This window comes from Molossus molossus, unplaced genomic scaffold (genome assembly GCF_014108415.1).
Source record: "Molossus molossus isolate mMolMol1 unplaced genomic scaffold, mMolMol1.p scaffold_m16_p_3, whole genome shotgun sequence".
In the NCBI taxonomy this organism is placed as follows: domain Eukaryota; kingdom Metazoa; phylum Chordata; class Mammalia; order Chiroptera; family Molossidae; genus Molossus; species Molossus molossus.
Genome location: NW_023425366.1, coordinates 6,916,778 through 6,938,754, shown reverse-complemented (window position 1 = coordinate 6,938,754; position 21,977 = coordinate 6,916,778). Strand labels below are relative to the sequence as shown.

The 21,977-nt window shown below is 43.7% G+C and overlaps 1 protein-coding gene across 1 annotated transcript in view; it reads right to left on the bottom strand.

Annotated features, from left to right (window-relative positions):
* Positions 1-21,681, bottom strand: part of FGF10 (fibroblast growth factor 10) — a 78,036-nt gene extending 56,355 nt beyond the window's left edge. Inside the window, exon 1 of the mRNA XM_036280215.1 lies at positions 20,950-21,681. Within this exon, the coding sequence (XP_036136108.1) occupies positions 20,950-21,286 (337 nt within the window). The 5' untranslated portion in view covers positions 21,287-21,681. The remainder of the gene's footprint in view (positions 1-20,949) is intronic.
* Positions 21,682-21,977: the final 296 nt, after the last annotated feature.

Here is a 21,977-nt window from a genome sequence, read left to right as displayed (position 1 = left end):
TCTCAGGGCAGCCTCGCACAGCAAAGAATTATCCTCGATCCAAAACGTGGATAATGCCTATTAAACACTGATCAAGGAGAAATGTAGTGGTGCTGCAGAAATATTATTAATTAGAAGCAGAGGAAGGATTCCAGTGTGTGATATCATTAGTATTTTCACATATGTAATGAAGATATTACCACCCACCCTGCCTAATTGAAAAAGCTGTTGTGAAATGAAGTAAGATCATGGATGTAAAAGTATCCTGTAAACCAAATTAAGTATCCAAATGAATTCACTTATAATAGGAATCCTTTGGAGTCAAAAAAATTAAGGTAGAAATACAGCCATATAGTCTTTGTGGATGGTTTTCTGTAGATGGTTTTAATGTGGAAAATATAAAGTAGTAGGATACAAAAGCAACATACAAATATCAGTTGTGTTTCTATACACTAACAACTACCTGAACAAGAAGTGAAGAAAGCAATCCCATCAATAATAGCATCAAAACCAATGAAAAGAAGATGAACAACCTACACACGGAAAACTATATGCCATTAATGAAATAATGAAGACAGAAATAATGAAAAATGTAAACATTTTAAGTAGCTTATTTGGACTCATTTTTCATGAGGAGACTCCAATACAAAATGAGCTCAAATTAGATAACCAAATGATTAGGTAAAAAAATCAAATTAAATATACTTACATTTGGATAATATATCCAAACACTCAAATTGACTAGTGAGTACTGTAGATTCTCTAGTTATAATGTGCGCGAGATATCTCAAATGACATGTGGTTTGTGGGAAAAGCAGAGAGGTGGCTTAAATGACCTTGGAAAGCTCCTTCCATACCTACAACCTCCACTCCAAGATGAGCTGTTAACAGGCTCTGGCAGGTTGTCCTGTGGGGTCCCAGACATTGCCCTGTTTGGGAGCTCTTCAATCAATCATCCCGTTGTGATCTTTTTATGCCCTTTTCTGGTGGTCAATTCAGTTCTCAAACAATTTGCCAAGGAAAGAACTTTCTTTTTGTTCTTGTCTTCCTTTCTTCATAAATCCTGATTCTGTAATGCTACTTAAAAATACATTGAGAAGGAAACTCAAAACCCCCTTCTTGCTCCATAAAATTCCTATCGCACTGATCCATGACTAACACGCACAGTATGCTTGCAATGAAGCTGTTTTTCCCCTACATATCCTCACTCTCAGATTTTCACTCGTTCTCATCTGATTCTCAGCTTTGATGAAGACATATGTTAACAGTAAAAGTCTGTTTCATCCTAGGAAGTTGCCATGTCAAGCCCAGGTTCCTTCCTTTGTCACCCAGGTATTTGGTAGGGAGAGCTACCTCACTCCATGGGACAGTTCGTTTTAGCACAGAGAACCACCAAGAGAGCTGTTACAAAGAAAAACACACAAAGGGAGAAGGGGAAACTCACTGCAAACATAATTAGCCCAACTTGTGCGGGTCATGTACATTAAGCAAAGAAGTCAGAGAAGCTTTGACTCCAGAGTACAAAAATAAACATCAATATGAGAAATGTTAAAAATAATGTAGCTTGGGAACAATTTATCACAGTTGGACAATCTCTGGGCTCATAGAATTAAGATACATTTTTTCTTCCTCCTATTAGTAGGATACCAATCATCTTTGACGTGATCCTTTCTGAAAGCCGTTCGTCTGTCAGGGTCACATGTCCAGATTTTAGCCAACCCACCGTACAAGTCCACTCTCACACCTCTGTATCAATTATTTCCTATTTTGTACTATTTTGTTTTTCTCTCCCTCCCTCTAATGGAAGCCAATTAAAATAATGAGGGCAGTAGGTTATACATGCTTCTGGCCCCTCCATTTAACATCCTGGTGTATCTTTTATGTTCTGTTGAAAACAATGGTGAAAGGTGGGCACGGATTCCTCCTTGTAGATATTTTCAATGCAAATAAAAAAGCCTTCTACATTCTGTACACACGTCACGTCTGACATAAGTCAGACATGGCGACGTGAAGGAAATCACCGCTTCTCAGCTTCATGTGTGGGTGCCAGAGCCAGGGAAGGTGCAGAAAGAAGGCAGGACTGGGCTGACCCTCCGAGGGACTGGCCGGGCACAGTATGGCTTTCATTAGATTTAAGTGAATGAGTCTGTTTCCTTTAAACAGGAGAGATTAACAAGCCACCGTGGGCCTGCTGTGGGATTCTGACACTTTTAGTGGCTTGTGACATATGATTTGTGAATATCAATTTGCCTTCAGAAGGAGAAAGCAAATCTACCATTAGCATGAGGTAGGCCAAAAGTGGATGTTAGGTTAGTTTGGTTGAAATTCATTAGGAAAGACATTTGCTAAGATGAGGAAATAAAGTTTGCATTTGATTCCATATTTGGGTTATTTTAATTCTCCCTTGGACTTACAAATGAATGACTGCATGTAGAAGCAGGAGTTTAATGTGAATGACTTTAACAGAGAGACTACTTCAGGTTTGGAACTTGGAAACTATAGGGGCGTTAAATGAAAGGGAAAAGATCAGCAATTCTACATAAACTCTCTTAATACTTTGCTTTCTTGGTGAAAGAGTATGTCTTTGGGCAGCCCAGCACCAGGGCACATGCTGATTAAAACCGAACTGCTTCGAAGCATTTCCCATGAACAAAAGAGAAGAACAAGGATTTTTTATGTAGTCGATCTAAGAGATCGGAGGAACGTCACTGAATGCTCCATTTGTTTTCATATGAAATGAGAATGAATTTAATAATATAATTTATTATAAGTTCTAATTTTTCTCCTTCTAGTATCCAGTTCCCCTGCAGCACAGACTGTCACTGCTACTGGATGAAAACTTCATTAATTCAATTAGAGTGTCGCTCACTAGAGATGGACACAGGCTGGTAGGCGCGTCCCAAACAGCATGCTTTTATTCTATACTCGTCGTCACCAAAAGGAAAAATAATATGACAGTTGATGGATGGCATTTTTTCTGGTGAACAAAATCAGTAGTGTTCAATTTCAGATTCCTTAATAGTTGAAATAATTTGATGTATTCTTTGGAGCACAAAGCATTAGGGCAAAATGCCTTTGGCTGAAGGCCTCGGATAACACAACAGGATATAACAAATAATTGCCAACCCCGTGAAGTCATTTTCGATTGTGAAAAACCCAATCACCCCACGTTAGGTTGGCCAATACAATAACCATGTCAGACCAATAAATTATGGCCAGTGACAGTGGTTACATACTGCTAAGCTCGGCTGAACAGATTCTGATTAATCTTATTAAATGACTTTGAAGCTTTCAGTACAAAGAAGAAATATATATAAAAAAAACGCATACAGAGAAGAAAGTTACACAAGAGGGTGTGCTCAGTGTTTTCCATATTCATTACCATTTGCAAATTCATATTTCCTGTGGCTTTGCCGGAGACGGAACTGAGTTACGTGGGCTGAGGTGCCTTTTGTAAGCATAAAGAAATGCCCCTGGCACGGAGAAGGAGCCTCCAGGTGCATCCTCCCGGAGCACGCAAGGTGGACATGGTCCCTGCTGTACTGTAGCGCTGGTCCCGCTACCTGGAAAAGGGTCACTTCCAGGAACTGAAACACTAATAACTTCGACCGCTGAAAGAAAGGACTTCTCACAATATAGAAGAATTCCTCTCCATAACAGAAGAGACATTGAAGGAGCCGCTTGAGTGCAAAAGATGGTTCCCAACGAAACGACAGGATCTCATTAATCCTCCCCTTTCCACCTTCGCAGCGTTGGAAGCCATGCCACAGGCTCGAGCGACCCCTCGGGGGCCAGGTTCCTGCCAACACTCTTGGAGTGAGAGGCTTATACACAAGTTCTCCTGGCTTGGAAGAAGCAGGGAGGAGCCCGAATCCACGACTTGTTTACAGCACTGCCATTCCCTGCAGCGTCCCAGCCCTTCCTCGTAAACAGCCCTGGCGGAACACTGAGGCAGGGACAGTCAGCCCACTTTGGGGGGGATGAGGGGGACACCCCGTCTTCCCGCCCCTCACCCCAGATGTAGCACGTTTACAACAGCGACTTGGAAACCGACCGAATCTCAGATTTATTGAACAATCTCCCACCAACCGAGGAGTATTTAAATATTAGCATATGTTTTAACTTTAAAAATGACTTCCTCTTTGTAAAATACCCTGGCAGTGTCTCCTTTGCCAGAATATGTAAAAAATGGGAAATCTGCAAACACGGACTCTGTGCCAGAAACTCACTGTCATTCTGCCACATTTATCAGTGTATCTGGGGCTCGGGACACCTCTGGCCTTTCATCCCATCGCGTCCACGCTTAACTTAGTGTTACCCTTAATCTTATTGTTTCTTAGAGGTCTGGCGGGATTGGGAAATGCTGGGGTGTGTGTTCAAGCTCGGATTTCTGTGCGTGCGTGCCTTATCCGCCCCTCCCCCCAGCACGGCTTCTGGAATAAGACTCTTACAATGTGTATTTTGAGCAAACACCCTAGTTATTCCGATCATGTGGTCCATAAGCCCAAATCTGAGAAATACCTAGCATGGTGTATTACCAGCTGTTTCACATCTGGCCTCTTTCTCTGTGTGCTTGGAATCTCTTTCCTTCAAACCTCTTTTCTAAGTACTCGTGAGAGGACTCTTACTTTTATTAAGAGAAATGGGTAGGGGACAGGTCTCAAACCAGAACTCACAGCTGTCTCAGCAGCCATCTGATTGCTAAGGAAGTTTCAAAAGCCTCCCGTAGATTTGCATGGACCGATGCTATTCGCCTGGTCTCAGAGGGTAGAAGTAGAAACCTTGCAATGCTACCGGGGCTGGTGGATGGGACCTTCACCTCCAGCTTACTCCCTGTGCTCACGCTAAGCCTGGGTCAGACCTTTTAACCTCCTCCCCGCACAGACCCCTCTTCCTGACTGTACCCACCTTTCCCAGTATCACCTCCATCAACTCTTCTCCGATGACTGTAGCCCCAGCCCTCGGTTAACAAGGACTGTCCAAGAGGAGAAGGAATGAGCTCGTAATATTCAGTTAGGAGATCTTACTGCCAGCCTCGGGTTGGAAAAAGCCCCATTACCCCACGACAATGCGGAACATCCATCTACTGTCTACAACCTCACAGCCCCTATTAGTGTGAGAAACTAGTTTTCTGTAAGAGGAAATGCCAGTTTTAGAATCATGCTTTTTTTCCAGGCCTTAAGAATTCAAGTGACATAAATAGCCATGATAATAAATTTTGACAGAGTTGCGCTATTATGGAAACATTTTTAGATGTGAGAAGTTGAAAACAGGATTTATACCAATTTTATCCATAGTGAAAGAGGATAGATCATTCAGTGTTTCAAAGAAAGCATCAAATGTGCACCAACTTCAGCATATTTAAACACCAAAATACTCCAGAAAGGGCACTCATTTTAACCGACTAATTATCCACTTATTAAATAGAGCTTCTATCACCCTTATGTATGAAGTGTCCTCCTTAGGCTGGAAAGGTTCTTTTGGGTTTAGCACGCAACCTCAGGAGAGTGGGTCTGGGACCATTGATGAGGAAGAGAGCAACTCCCTTTAATGCAGATTGAATTTATGACCCAATGACAAAACAGACCACCTCTTTAGCCAGGTTCTGCATTGAACAATCAAAGCCACCCCTTTGTTCTTGTCGTGCCCCGCAGATGAGCTACTATGTGCGAATGCACTATATTTTTAAACAATGTTTTACAGATAGTCGCGTAAACTTAACAATGTAGACTGATCTAAAGTTCCATTATGAGCCTCATACTTTGCTAGATATTTCTACATAAATTATTCTAATCTTCAGTCATCAAATGACGACAGAAGCAACTCAGGGACCTACCTTGAGCGCACAATTAATAAGAGGTGGATAAAGTGAACTTTATCCCTGCTCTGTGCTTTCTATGATAAGATATTGTTTTGTCAAATTATTCTTACTTTGAGCCACATAAAGCTGTCAGAGGTTATAGCACTAGTTTCCTGTGACTGCTGTAAGAAATCACCACAGAGTTGGTGGCTTAAAACAACAGAAATTTATTCTTTCATGTTCTGGAAGCCAGAAGTTCAATATTAGTTTCATTGGATTGAAATCAAGATGTTGGGGTCTCTAGGGGGGCCACCAGTCTTTTGTCTCTTGGACCACAGTCCTGGACTCAGGACTCTTTTTCCTCCAAACCAGCAATGCAGCACCTTCAGATCTCTCTTTGCGTCCATCACCAAATCACCCCGTGCCTTCTGTGTGTCTGTCTAGTCTACTGCCTCTATCTTGTAAAGATATTTGTGGTGGAATGTAGGGCCCATTTGTATAATCCAGGATAAGCTCCTCATCTCAAAATGCTTAATTTAATCACAAATGTAAACTGTTACTATCTAATGTTTTATAGTATATATTTACTATATGACATTCACAGGTTCTAGGGATTAGGACCTGGATATCCATTACTCATCATACTGCAGTCTGCCTTCTGAGCCAAAATTCACATCCTTTCCATATGCAAACTGTATTCACCCTACCCCCAAAGCTACCACACATTATAGCATAAGCGGCAGTCCAAAATCTCACTTAAATACTGTCAGCTCGAAAATCCCAAATCTCATCATCCAAATAAATCAGGTATGGGTGAGACTCTGGCTATGATCTATCTTGAGGCAAAATCTCTCCATTCTGGCTCTGTAAAACCATAAAATAAGCTGTCTGTTACAAAATACAGTGGTGGGCTAGGCGTAGTACAATCGTTATAGACAGTCCCATTGCAGAAAAGGAAAAATGTCAGGAAGAAAAGCCTCTCCAGTCCCAACCAATTTCAGAATCTAGCAGGACAAATTCATGTTATGTCCTGAGGCCTGGGAATAGTCCTCTGTGGCTTGAGGGTCCTGTTCTCTGCCTCTGCACCTGTGGTTCTGCCCTCTGTGCCCAAAGTCCTGTGGTCACCATGATCCTTCATTTTGCTTGAAAGTCCCATGTGCTTGCAGCTGGCGAGTTTTATCAGCCTATTTCCTGTCTGTGGAATTTGGGGATTCTGACAGCTTTCTTTCATTTTATCCTAGCTCTGTCTCTTTCAGTCCAAGCTGGCAGTGTTTTTGCTAATATAACGTTCTAAAAAATGTTGTGGGTCTCTTGTGTATATCACAGGTATTCGTATCAGTAGACAAGAGGGTCCTCCTGAGATAATTTCTCGGAAAATCTCCGTTCCTAGCTTTTGTTGAGATGGCTGAGGAAACCCATCTGTCCCATGCCTAAGCTCTGCAGCTGGCAAAGGCCATCCAGCCACACCCTTGGCTTTTCCTTTAGACCACACTTTCCTGTCCCTTGTAGCCTCGTTTGCCATCTGGATAGGCTGAGAAGTTCCCAACGCATCAAGTGCTGGCTCTGTTTTGCTTAACACTTCTTTCTTCACATTACCTCTTTCCTTTCACATTTTATCATAAGCAGAAAGAAGAAACAGGCTTCACCGTCACCATTTTTATTGGAAATCTCATCAGCTAAATTTACAAGTTCATCACTTCCAAGTTCCACTTTCCATACAACTATGGGGCACAGTTCAATGAGGTGCAGCATTATGACAAGGGTTGCCTCTCCTCCAGTTTCCAATAACATGCTCCCTGTTCCCTCTCAACAGAAGCACTTTTAATATTTGTGTTTCTACCAACATTCTGTTTATGAAGACATGTGTATTCTCTACAAGGACATAGACTTTCTCTGCTCTGCTCTTCCCTTCCTTCGGAGCCCCCCCACCCCCACCCCACCCCAGACAAAGCCCAACGTCCATATTCCCACCAGAAGTCTGTTGAAGGCAAATTAGGCCTTTTCTATCATGTGCCTCAATATTCTTCCAGCCTCTACCCATTATCCCCTTCCAAAGCCCCTTCCACATTTTTGGGTACTTGTTATAGCAGCACCCCACTTTGAGTATCAACATCTGTATTAGTTCCCTGTGACTGCTATGACAAATCCCCACACAGCTGGTGTCTGAACACAACAGAAATTTATTTCCTCATAGTTCTGGAGGCCACAAACCCAATATCACTTTCACTGGGCCCAAATCAAGGCGACAAGGGGGCCACTTTCCTTTCATTGGCTCCAGAGGGAAAACCTGTTTCTCTCCCCTGCCTGCTTCTACAGCCCCATTCCGTGACTCTCGGCTCCTGCATCTGTCGTAAAAGCCAAAGCACGGCATCCAGCAGTCTGTGCCCTGCTTCCATCATCAAATCCTTTCTGCCTTCTCTGTGTGTTTAATCTTCCTCTGTCTTTCTTACAATAAGGACAAGGGATCGCATTTAGGGCCCAATGGGATAATGCCAGATAACCTTCTCATCTCAAGATCCTTAATGATTACATCTACCAAAAAAAAAAAAAATTATCATATAAAATAATGCTCACAAACTTGACATCTTTGGATGGTTATTATTAAGCGTGCTGTACTTATTATCTCCTAATAGGTATACTCCTGGAATCTAGTCCTTAATCTAGAAAATGAGTATATTGAACAAAAATATTAATTATCATTTATTGCAATACACTCAATTAACAGATTAAGTCTCCGAGGGCAAGATAAAGTAAAAACCGCACAGGACAGCACAGCGGATGTTTCCACACTGCCAAGACCTGAACCATACCTTTCCCCCACTCATCCAGCTCATGCTGCTTCTCTGAGTGAACGACCAAAAACTGCTCCTGTCCTAGCTGTTACCAGATTACCCCGGCACCCAAATATAACTCTGAAAACATAAATAACTCTCTCCCAGCCAGCATCAATTTTAAAAGGGAGTCATCATTTATTTCCACTGAGCATAGCCAATAGCCACCCGAGGCAAGTCAGAGAACTGTGGGAAGCAATCCATCTCAAGGGTTACACAATGTTTCCATTCACAAGAGTATATGAAATTAAGTACTTAACATTCATTTCTCATGATGGCCCCAACTAATTTTCTATGTTGTCAGAATTGTAGAACCTAGAACTGAAGTTTTTAAGAGATCATTTACTTCGACCATATTTTTTCACTAGGTAGGGTATTCATCACACTTTCCAGACCAGGTGACTAAACCAGAGAGTCCAGATGACTGTGTCGAGGACATGCAGTTACAAAGAGCAATTTATCTGATACATACATAGGGAGGAGCCATCCTACGCCAGACACTGTATCAAGAGCTCGCAGGCAAAGAGGTCAGTGTAATACGTCCAGTCCTCACCCTCAACAAGCTTTCTGTGCATGAGGAAGGTGCATGAGGAAATCAATCAAACGTGAGGTTGTGTGAAACTATGAGACAGAGGAGTTGGGGAACACAGGTTTTGTGGGACAGCAGAGTGGTCAGGAGGGCTTTCTAGAGATGGCATCTGACACCTGAACAGAAGGAGTGCTGGGGATGACAAGGGCGGGAACATCACTCCAGCCGGACCTGTCATGTGTGCCGGTGCCCCACGTGAGGGGAGCTACTCTGGGCTCCTGTGGCTGTTACGGGGAGAAGCATGGAAATGAGGTGGGGGGGGGTCAGTAAGGAACAAAGCATGAGGGCCTTCCATCACAGGTAAAAATATGTAGCTCTTCTGAGGACACGGGGGAGAACTTGGAGTGTTTACTAGGAAGCGGCTTGTGTAGATGTGTGCCTCAGAGAGCAGACGGGCTAAGGCGAGGGCGGTTCTGTGATGTGCTTTGAGAGGGACTGGGGCCTCTTAGTCACACGTAGGACAAGAGGCGCCTGCTGAGACTGCTCCGGGCACACGGAGACAGAGGGTCCCGCGAGCTGGCCGGCCGAGGCGTGACCCCTGGCTCGCCCGTGCTGACGTGTAACTGCGGTCTGGCACCCACCGTTCTCGACTGGGTTTCCCATCTAAATGTGGTATGGTGGCAGCACTGGTTGTTGTACCCACTGCACAGACTTGTCTCTGACAACCAATTGATGAGGACACGAACGCGCTTTGTAAACTACAAACTAAGTCAGGTGACAGAATATAAATTTCCGGTCTCAAAGTTGTATTAGCCCATGACTTAGAGATCTCAGCCGATGGTCGGATGAAAACCGACACAGGAGTCGCAGCATAAAGCGGTGATGAGATCTGACACTTCGGAGCCCTTCACGTGTGCCCGGCCCTGCCCTGGGGATTTGACTTTTATCATCTCGTGTAAATTGAACACCCATCCTTCCAACCATGATGAGACTCTATTGCAAGTAGACTTTATTGCAAGATGAAGGGCTGTCATCTACGTTGTTTCTTTTCCTACTCACCTACACCAAGTAAATCTGAGACTCTTTCGAACAAGATGACAAGAGAAAAGATGCAACTGGACAGAGGGTTGCCTCCACGGTCCCTCTGCACGGTGGCGGACGGTTTGGTGTACACGGAAGGGCTGCTTTTCATGCTCCTAGTGCAGAATGAGCTCTGGGCTTTTGGTTTCTGTTTTTGCCAGTCAAACCACACTTCTAACATATAGGCTCTCTCCGTTGTACTGTAGCTTATACCCTTCCGAACATTTCTCTGTTTCTCTGTTTATTCTTTACTTCCAAAAGTACAATGCACAAAGGCTGATTTCAAGGGAAAACCACGTCCATCTAATATTTTAGCAAAATAGTTTACGTCCTCAACCCTAAGGATAGTTCCAGCCTCCGCTCCCCCGGGAGAGGACGTTTTATTTCGTGAGCTACCCACTGGTTTGTAAGTTCTGCTCCACCCCGTGGCCGGCCTGTTGTTTGCTGAACACTGCATGCAAGCTTCCGTGCCCCGTTCAGGACGTTCTCCCTCGTCTTTTTATCTGGGTCTATGTCCAGCTGAAGTCCCTTATCCTCAGGGTGACCCTCCTCCAGTATCCACCCCTCCTCGCGGGCAGGTTGCTGTTTCTCTGCCCTGCACCTTTGGCAGTTAGTACAAATGGCTTTGCATGATCTCCCAGCCCCTGTGCAGTGCTGCTGGCCCTATCTCTGGACTGCAAACCCTTGGGGGCCATGGGCCAAAGAGGTCACAGTCATGGGATGAGAAACCAGACACTTCGTCGAAGCATTTACTGAAAACCGAGCACGTGGGATAATCCCGGTTCAAAACCGTATCGGAACTTGAAATAGTAGATTTGTTTTGACAGATTTTAAAATCGAGTCGCGTTTCCTTTCGCCTCTTCTGCAATAATCCTTCTTCTCCCAATCCCCACAGTTCCCTCTTTGCCCTGTTGTCTGTTCTCTCTTAGAGTTGTGTCCGTGAGCACATTTGCCACATCTCTGTTTTCAGCTCTTCACTCTCCCTCCAGTGACTTTCAGGTTTCAAATACCTGCCACTGGTGTCTTAGGGGACCAGACTTCTCTGTCCCCCCCAAACTTCCGAGCATTCTAAACATCATGATTCCAAATCTTAAATAATGTAGATGCTCTAATATTTCAACTTTCTAAAGAAAATGCCAGGTGTATTCCCCATTCCTGCCACTTTCTCCAGTTCCAGTATTTTAAATTCCCACTTCATCCAGTTATCCGGTTGCTTTTCTGACGCTTCCCTTTCATAGCTGTTTTTCTTATCGCATCCACTTGATGCGAACTTGTTACGCACCGGACGCCATTATGCTGTCACATGTATTCGCTCGAGCTCCTTCCCGCGTCCCACCCAGCCCCAGGCTCATCTGCCTCTTCTGTACTTTGGGGAGAGGTGTCAAACTTACCCCACGCGGTTCCCAACCTCCCCCCTTCAAAAGGCTCCTCTGGGCCTGCAGTTCGGAAGAGTTCCCAGGGGCTTTGGTAGAGCACCCGACCTGTTCTCCACAGCACTCACCCCACATTTTCATCATACACCTTTTTGTGTCCTCGCTTATGTTTGACACTGTGGGATGAAGCTCCGCGGGCAAAGCCAGCATTGTTTTCAGCACGTTGCTGAGTGGTCACGTGGCACCTGACCTGAAGCAGACTCTCAGTACATTTCTGCTGAAGGAATGAATGACCTCACTCAACCTTCACCATGCAGCAGAGGGGTAGCAACTGTGAATATGCTTGACCACTGACAGCTCGCCAAAACATACACATTGTCTGGCAGTTTGGAGCCTCCAATGCACCCATGGCTGGGTCTCTGAAGCTCACTTTCAATCCAGGGCCAGACTTATGATCACTTTTGATTCAAGTCTGTGCCTTCAGTCCCTCTGCGCACCCGTCTCCAGCAGAACCTCGGACTCCGCTCTCCTCACTCGGATGCTGGGCCTGTGACCATTTCAGGGGGTTCCTTTCACATCACGACTTCTCCTTCCGGTTCATCTCGCAGCCAGTCAAGTGCCAGGGCTGGGGCTGTATTTCCCTCACACCTTTCTTGTCATGACAACCCTGGTGCAGTGCTACTCATTCACTCGATTTCTTTCCTGGGAGTTCAAAACCCTTGCCTTCATGCCTCCAGCCCAACGTCTCCTCCTCCACTCACCGTCCGCCTCAATGCTCTGTGGCATCCTCTGCTTTCCCTCTGGCTTCTAACTTTCTAGCGACATGTCCTCTACTGTTCCTCTTGCCTCGGCTGTAAAGCACTTCTGTAGTTTTGCTCAAGTTTTTATAATACTCTGACATCCCCAGCACTTTTTCCCCACGTTTGTGGAATCGTATCCTTCGACAGAGATATTCCAAAATTGCCCTAAAAATCTGATTCACTACAATGGTGATGATTGTTATGAATAACACTGTAAATCTCTAGAGATCATCAATAGTATGGAATTTTAGCATCCACGTATTACCATTTTCCCCAGGTGGCAAAATATTAATTTTTCTTTGAATCCTTCTCTCAATAAATCAAAACTATCTAGGCTTTGGAAATGTGTCAATATCTCTGTATAATTTGAAACCAATTATAAAAAGAAGCCTGGCTTTTGATGATCACAGTAGCAACCAATTTAACATATGTCCATAGTCAGCTTCTGCAGATAATAGAAAGAATTCGGCCATCAGTGCCTAAGGTTCTTCCTTGAGAGAAGTGAACACAGGTAGGCTGTGAATTCAAATTCTACAAATTCTAACTTCTCCTCGTGTCTCTTTAGTATCGTCCTACTAAAGAGAGGCACCTCTCTATATTTGGTCAGCCTGGCATGTACATGCATGTGTACTTTACATTTTTCTCATCTGATAACCACTGCTAATGAGAACATGGTTTTCATTGTAAAGAGCTACATTTGTAGGATTGTACAGAGAAGCTTTATCACCGACACGCCATTCTGGAAGTGGGAACTATTAAAGACCTCTACATTAGCATTCATGTTCTTTGAAACAAATGACTAAAAGAGTAGAGGAATAATTCTTTGACTTCCTAAGTCATCTTCATTTTCTTTCTTCCACAGGAGTTCAACGGCGGGACAAAGAAACCGACACGGTAGCCGGTAAGTAGGTTGCACGTACCGAAACCATTTGGAAGAAAGGTACCCGCGGGGAGAGTTGTTGGGAAGAAACTATGTACCCTAGGTTGCACGTACCGAAACCATTTGGAAGAAAGGTAAAACGAACCCGCGGGGAGAGTTGTTGGGAAGAAACTATGTACCCTGGAGGGAAATGCGCACTGATGACTTGGTAACCAGACAGGCAGCATTCATTCGCAGAAGGTCCTTATCTGTGGTATGTGACTCCACTGAAGGGCCAAGCTGGGGGACACTACCTGGTGCAGGGAGAAGGGAGCGTCCCTGGGGATTCAAAATGAGGAAAGGTTCCTTTTGGAGTCTGCTGAAGTTCCATTGCTGAAGACGTTTATGCTAGAATGTGCACGTGCACCCAAGCACGTCAGGGCCACTGGCTCTCATGGTCCATGAGAGCCAAGAATGGTGGCCATGACTCTCCCTGCCTCAAAGGTGTGCCAGCGGCTTAGAAGCCAGGGAAAAGGGGGGAAAAGAAAGGAAAGAAAAGGAGGAGAAAATAATGGGGTGGTGGCACAATATCGGAACTCCGACACCTGGGAGGCAGGGTTCTCCCCGGTGGCCGACATTCCAGAGGTAAAGCTGCCTTGAGACACAACTATCAGAAACAAGTTGGTGGGTCTCAAGCTATAAAAAGTCTATGAATATGTCAAGTTATCCTCAAACAGGGCAGTACCTCAAAAAGGTTAAGGTTGGCCCTGGCCAGTGTGGTTCAGTTGGTTAGAACGTTGCCCCGTGCCCCGAAGGGTTGCGGGTTCGATTCCCTGTCAGAGCACATGCCCAGGTAGTGGGTTCATCCCCTGGTCAGGGTGCATATGCGAGGCAAATGGTGGGTGTTTCTCTCTCCCCTTGATGTTTCTCTTTCTCTCTCTCTCTCCCTCCCTTCCCCTCTCTCTAGAATCAATGAAAACAACATCTTTAGGGGGAGGATTAAAGAATAAATAAATAAAAACATTTTTTAAAAGGTTAAGAATGAACTAATATAAATGATTTTCAGTAAAACATGTAAACTCAAAGTCCTTGAAAGAAAATAATGATTATAGAAAAATACCTTTAAAAAAAAATTCTTCGTTTGTAACTAACCATTACTATTTTGATCCACGTTACAGTTAATGCACACTGCTCCTAATTAAGTTACAGTTGTAGTTTAATTATTAAGTTGTGTTTCATTGTCAATGACTTGACACTGGGAATATAGCAACTTAATATTTCACCTCTTCTATTCTGATGAACTAAATGATTCATTAATATCTCAATGTCATTATTCATTGTAGGAAGCATGCCAGGCATTCAAAAATTCCTCATTAATGATAACACACATACTGACAGATTAGATAGAGGTAACGTTGGACAGATTTAGGGTGAAGAATTATTAGGAGAACTATAAAATGAGGCGATGCTTTACTGCTGGTGCTCCGGGTCTATCAAACGTAATTGGATGCACGTGGTCACAGCAGTAAAAAGTCACTGTCCAGTTGTCCACCGTACATGGGAATCTACTCTGTGTGTCGTCTTTGATTTATTGTTCCAATTAGAACACAGTGTTCAAAGAAAGAACACAACTGACCTAATTTAAAAGCCAGGGAGCCTTTAAGATTGTTATTTTGTGGGTGACCTGGCTCCCTTTTAGATATCTTGAAATTTGCTATTTGTGTAAAGTCCTTGCTAATTAAATACTTGGTTTTGAACTGATTCTGTAAAGCACCAAACACTTTGTATTCATTAATTCAGTACCAGAGTGTCGCTGGTGGCTTCCCAACATGAAGCTATATTTTCTTTCACGAATATTAAGGGCACATTTCTAGTCACCCCTCGTTATACTGACTGGCAGAAAGGGAAAAAGGAACAGGCACTGAAATGAGAAAGGGCCAATTATGAGATGTAAACATCTTCAGTCTGCAAACCCAAGTAACAAACACCACTGGTCAAATGGCACATGACCTCAAATCATTGCAAAACACCATGAAAAATGAAGGTGCTTCTGCCCTAAGGACTTGAGACAAAATGACGTTCATGACTTTTCTAGACAAATAAAACCGCATTAAAATTATATCACTGTGAATCTCCTGTGCCAGCATACTAGAAAATGAGAAGAGAACATTAATTTCTGGGCGGGAAATGCTAATATTTTACTGACCTATATTAAGCAAACATCAGCTATTAATGCTGACAAAGATTGGAACGGTAATACTGAAATGTCATCCGAATGACTCTTCATTGCAAAGTTCACAGAATTAATGTGAAGAGAGATTAAAATCACTTTGAACTAATACACACACATTTATCTTCCTTCTGAAGCATAATAAAGAAATACCATGCGTACTATAGTTTTGGATAAGCATATAGACATTTAAGGCTCAGGAAAGATAGAGACATTCATGGGCAGCTCATAAATGTGAGGAACATTAGCTCCATTTCAAATGAGCTGTCAACTTTTTTCCCAGCATTTTGGCTTGTGGAAAGTCAGACTTTCGGATAACAAATGAGGTTTGCCTCCGAACATTAAGGTAATTGTGCGGGAATTTAAAGTGCTCGTTCATGTTCTACTATAAGTTCATTAAACACTAAAAAACAATGAACTGGAATAAGACTTTTTTGCTCTATGCTGAATAGTAAAAATGTATAAGAAATACATATTCCATGGGGTCTCCTTAGTTCTATAAGACCTTATTCCTTTTCTCTTAAATTCTGTGCTTAAACGTCATTTTGAAAAACCTGTTTGGAAAAAGTGGTCCATACCTTTGGGTAATAGATTACCCAAGACCTAGAGATTGGAGTCTCTGGATCCTCAAACTCCAATATTGGCATGTGATTTCTGCTGTTTTCTTTTTTTTCCCTAGTAGATGGTTATAAATCATGTTTATGAAGAGGAAACTCTCTGTAATTGTGCATTTTTAATGGATTTATGATAAAGCCATCAAAGTGGAGGGTCTATATGGTAGGAATGCAGTAAAGGTAACAAGACCAGTGTCACTTAAACATTAAATACAGTGCCTGCCACCTTCATAAATCCTGGATGCTTGTGATTAAATGCTGCTGGCTATAAATTACGCACCCAAACTCTAGACACAACCACTGAAGACAACAGTGGAAACCTTACGTTGTATACTGCTTCCCTTCCCAGGAAACTAGTGTATTATTGTTAGGAGATAATATTGGAGTTCCTATTTTCCTCAACAATTATCTTCTCACTTTATTGAACTTCCTACAATAAGCTCTTATCTTGATTCAAAAGTAATATTACAAACTTTTAATCCTAAACAATGATCTTTCATTGTTATATGGCCAGGTGCCTTTTTGATTTGCAGGCTCATTTGAAAACTTTTTTTTTTTTTTAAATCTATCATCTACCTATCTGTTTATCTTTAGGTCTCTAAGATTTTGCTCCTTTTAGAATCATATACCAGAAGTTTCTGCAACAGCCCAGTTTTACACTGGTATTTACAATCAAATTATTTTATTACACATGGAAGCAATTAAACATTTGGCCCTCAGCTGTAAACAATTACTATATACAATGACATTCATGGAGTTCTCTTAAATAGTCATGTATTTCTAATGCCCTCTGTTGAAATGAGTGAGATGGATGTATGTGTATTTTGTGTACCTAGAAGCAACTATATCTCCAAACATAATATGAAAAAGAGAGAGACATTCACCTGGAGGGTGCCCGGGCGGAGCCTGCACCATCTCACCACCTGCACTGCCGCTTCCAACGAGCTCATTTCTGTTCCACCATCATGCCACTACTGTTCCAGTTCCATCCTGAAGAACTGTTGGCATTCATAGCAAGAAGCAATTCTGCTTGGGGATCATTTGTAGTTGGGGGTTTTGAGGTGTCTAATTCTAATACATTGTTATCAGTGTCGCCAGTAGCAGAGTAGAAAAAACAAGGAGCAGTATAACCCAACAGACTTAGGCTTGGACCCCAGCTCTGCCGATTTCTAGTTGATAACCTTGGGTAATTCACTTTTTCTTCAGGCTTAGTTTGCATATTCGAACAATGTGGACAGTTATAGCTAAATCATAGCACTATTCTGAGTGTTAAATGAGACCGAGGTTTGAAGAGAGAGAGCACCTACTACCTGCGCAGTGCCTACGGATTTCCTTTTTGTAGCCCGTACTCCTTCTCCAGAAAGACCCCTGAGCACAGTGGCTTTCCATTTCGAGGCTATTCATCCTTCACTGTCGCGAGTGTAGGGACACATTTTCTTTGCGGTGGACACCCCTTTTCTACAAGTGGCAACCCCGAGAGAAGGCCACAGCTGTTTGACTTACATCCAGAAACGCGTCCACCAGGCCCAGTTGCAAGGGGACCCTAACAGCTGGACCCAGGCTTGCTTGAGGCCAGAACCGGAGCCGAGTGGCGGTGTCTCAAGGACAGAGGTCTGGATGGAAAGCCTGACAGGACACACCGAAATGAGCCTGAGCTTGTCTAGTGACAGACACACCACAGCTATCCTAAATTATTTAAGCTTTCTCAGACTTCTCACGGGAGAAACAGAATTCATTTCTGCTCTCTTTATTCTACTATCCTAAAATGGTTACAAAGAAACCCCCCCCCCCAAAAAAAAACCCAACAAATTATAATTATCACCCAAACTGAGAAGAGTTTCTTGAGCATACGTAACATTTTTAGAACCATCCAGTTTCTGGAAACCAGCTTTGGAGGTAGAAGCTAAAAATGATTTTGCAATGCTTAAGGGTGATTTCCTTACTTCCCTTTTGTTAGCATTTTGCTGGCAAAAAGCCAGTAAAGCAGTTGTTTAATTACCCAGGACATCACAAACATGTAACCTCTTAGATAAGCTGTTACTGTATTTTAGCAGCAGTAACATTAGGGTCAAAAGTAACTAAGAAAATTAAGCTTCAAATAAGCAAACCTCAAAAGAACAGCTTTGTGTATTGAGAATAATTAATAACTTGTTTAGGAAAATGTTACTGAAATGTGGTTTTTGGACAAGGAACTGACACTCTTCAGAGGTTAGATACCCTAATATTTACCAGGCTACCATTTGGTGGGCTGGCTGGCTGCTTACCCTGTAGGCAAAGGTTGGTTCACATGCAATTAAGCAACATTTAGACAATATCTTAATGATACCATGTAGTTCAGCTGAATCAGCCCAGCTGGGTTCTGATTACCTGGCCACATGTGAAATTAAGGCTTTTTCAACCTCTGCTTTTCACGGGCTATGTCTTCATACAGATGTTCTTGGAAAGCCTAAATTATTTATGGCTTTATTTAACAGAGTGAGACCCGCCCCCTTTCATTTTCAACCACTGATTAAGACTGCATTGCTCTATAAGATACTGTAATTTTAACAGAAACCATTAATATACTTTATCATCTGGAAGAGATATTACTATATTTGGGTGGTTAGGATGAAAATTTTCCACACTCGTTTCTATGCAATGAAAGTTGAATACTTCTCTCTGTGCAGATAATTCTTGACTGTAAAAATATAATTCAATTTGTACCCTGAAAATCATTTTACTAAGCCATTAATCATACAGTGATCATTATTTCAGGAAATAGTAATTTAAGTTGCATAAATAAACTAGTGTGGATTGGGCCTTGCATCACATCATAAAGACACATAAAATATAGCAATAGCAAAATCAAGTTAGTGTCAAAAAAAGAAAAAAGAAGAAAGTTGGCTCAAGGGTAGCACTCTAAAATGTTATTATATTCCTTTGAGTTATCTCTGTGAACTGAATATGAAGAAGGACTTCAGCCCATGGGTATTATTTATTTTAACCTCTCTGCTCACTCTTCAGTCAGTGTTTGGATCACTTATTCCCCTCGTCCTACCTGGATGACACCACAACTATTGTTTTAGGTGTGAACAAAGGTATTAAAGTTTTAATCAACCATAACATCTATATATAGTATGTAATGAATTCAGCTAACAATTGAAAAAAAACCTTTATCATAAATGACACTATCTCAGCCACTTTCTATAAATCAAAATGGAAAAACTATATGGGCAATGGGCTTTTAACATCTTTAGCATCAAACATAAAATGGAATACTTTAAAATCCTTCTACAAATATTATTCCTTGTAAACACATTGCTACTTTTAGTATACGGAAGCAGCCGCTGGGGGGAACAGAAGTTAATATTGAATGTATGGGAGTCCTCAAATAAGAAGACTAAGTCTTAATTCTTGTCAATCTTTATTTAAAAGGAAAATGTTAAGTTCTTGTTAACCATCCCGTTCGTACCAGATCCTCCCGGGGCCAAGGGATCTTGAAATGTATGACCCATGTTTTTAAGTCAGCTGGCAAATGTTTCAAATTCCCAAACAACTGACACAAAAAGGTCCCTTTAAAAAGGTGACTTGAAAGTACCATTGAGATAATGCTAAATGGTCATTAAAGATGTTCAACTGTCTTTGTCTACCATGTTCAGTGTGCCATTACATGGCCTCAGGATCCTTTCAAATAGCAATCAATAGAGGATGAATAAGTCTCACCACTTGAAAGTAACTAGGAAAGGAAGCCACCAGAGTAATCTGCTTTGCTGGACGGATTCAAGAAGAAACACAATATCCACCCTCCTCTTCTCATTCTCCCTCCCCTTCCCAGTCCACACCCCTGCGAGAAAGAAAGAAGAAAAAGAGCTAAAGAAAGGAGGAAACAAACAAACAAAAAAAAAAAAAAACAAGGAAAGCAACCCAGACATCCAGGGCATCGTTTGAAGGAAGGAGAAGTCCTCATCCTGGGGGATGCACTACAGCCTTGGAAACAGACTTATTATGACTTTTACTTTGAAAATCGAAGGATGACAATGGAATTTGTGTGAGGTCTGTGTGGATCCAGCCCCAGATGTTCACAGTGCTGTAGTAGTCGGGCTCTGCAATATGAGAGGTTTCAGAAGAAACAGTCAACAGGACAGCACAAAGCAGCGCATATGCTCTTGACAACGCAGACATGAGCATCATGTTACCCGGGAGAAGGCAGGCCCAAGACTAAGAGCGACGGTGCCGGAAAAGAGAGCTTCATGGGCTGAACCACTCAAGCCAACACGAGGGACAACACCCCTTACCTCGCACAAAAAAAAACAATCAAAACCCGAAAACCGCCGTCGCTCCCATCTAGAGAGGTGGTGGGGTAAAGGGACAGGGTGCAAGCAAGTGACCTGCCTTTCCTTCCTTAAATAAAGTTTCCATAAAACCCCTATAATTGACAGCGGATAATTATTTTCAGCTTGAGGAAACTGTCCCAAAACTCTTAATAAGATTGCCAGCGAAAAGAAACAAAATGTGTTTACTTGAGCCGTCTCCAGAAGGGAGGGGAAGGGGACCCCGGGATGAGGTAGGGAAGGACGATGAGACAGAGAAGGGCATCCGTGCGCAGCAACAACCCTTGGGTGTCCAGCAAGTGTCAGCCCAGAGACAGGGTGGATGGGGTGACAAGGGGTGTGGGGTGTGGAGGGAGCTCCGTGGGGAGGGGTGAGGCTGCACAATGTATACACGGGCGGGGGGGTGATTTAGTGTGAAAGTATTCCGCTTAATCATTTTACAGGGGTTGGGGACGTAAATATTTAGCTGGCCACATCTGGAACAGATTTCCCCTCGGAGGTGGGGGTGGATGACCGGAGGGAGCAGCGCGCAGTTGTTACTTACTGTACGGGCAGTTCTCCTTCTTGGTCCCGCTGACCTTCCCGTTCTTCTCGATCTTGAGAAAGTACTTGGTGAAAGAGAAGAGCTTTCTCCAGCGAACATCCCCTTGGAGGTGGTTGTAGCTCCGCACATGTCTCCCCGCACTGGGAGGGGAGAAGGAGGAGGACGAGGAGGAGGACGAAGAAGAGGAGTTGGCGGCCTCTGGTGATACCATGTCCTGACCAAGGGCTTGGCAGGTGACAGGGATGGAAGACACCAAGAACAGCAACAAAAAGCAGCAGCAGCAGCCCGGCAGGTGGGGAAAGGCTGAGGCACAATGTGTTAGTATCCATTTCCACATTGTACTGAAACTCTCGGCACTGGAAATGGTCTTATCAGAAGGAACATACTGGAAGGGTGAGACCCGGTGCGAGGCAAGGAGACAGCTGGAGGTGGCGGCCGCTGGTTAGCTCCCTCGGGCTGCGGATCTGGCCAGAAGTGAGTGCACCACCATCCATAACTCCTCGGAAGGGCCGCTGCCTCTCCTCGCCCGGCCGGGATCCTCCGTGCGCCCCTGCAGTCTCCCCGCGAGCGGTGGACGTGGGTGGCCACAGGAGCTGGAGCTATTTGGTGGCGGTGGTGCTGCTGGTCACCAGCGATCTTCACTCTCCCAGGAGTTACTTTGTTCTCTTCTTCACTCCTTTCTTCACCATGTTAGATGGGGGGAAAGTCTTAGAAACAGATGACAGCACGGTGAACAAAACCCACCGGGGTCGGGGCGGGAGGCTGGGAGAGAGCTGCGTGGCCGGGGCGCACCCGCGGTCCCTCTCCGCCCAGCCCCGGCGACAGACGGCTCGCCCGGCGCCCGCCTTCGGGTGTCAGCGCTGGCGGCGGCTGCCCCGCGCCGTTTTCCTCTCCCTGTCGCTTTCTCTCCTTGCTGGTGCCTGTGGATGTAGCGCCTGCAGAAAGTCACTTCTTGTTTGGGGGGATGGCGGCTGGTGTTTTGTTGAGCCCTGTCTCCCTCCCCCCGCCTTTGGAAGGCCGGCTTGTAA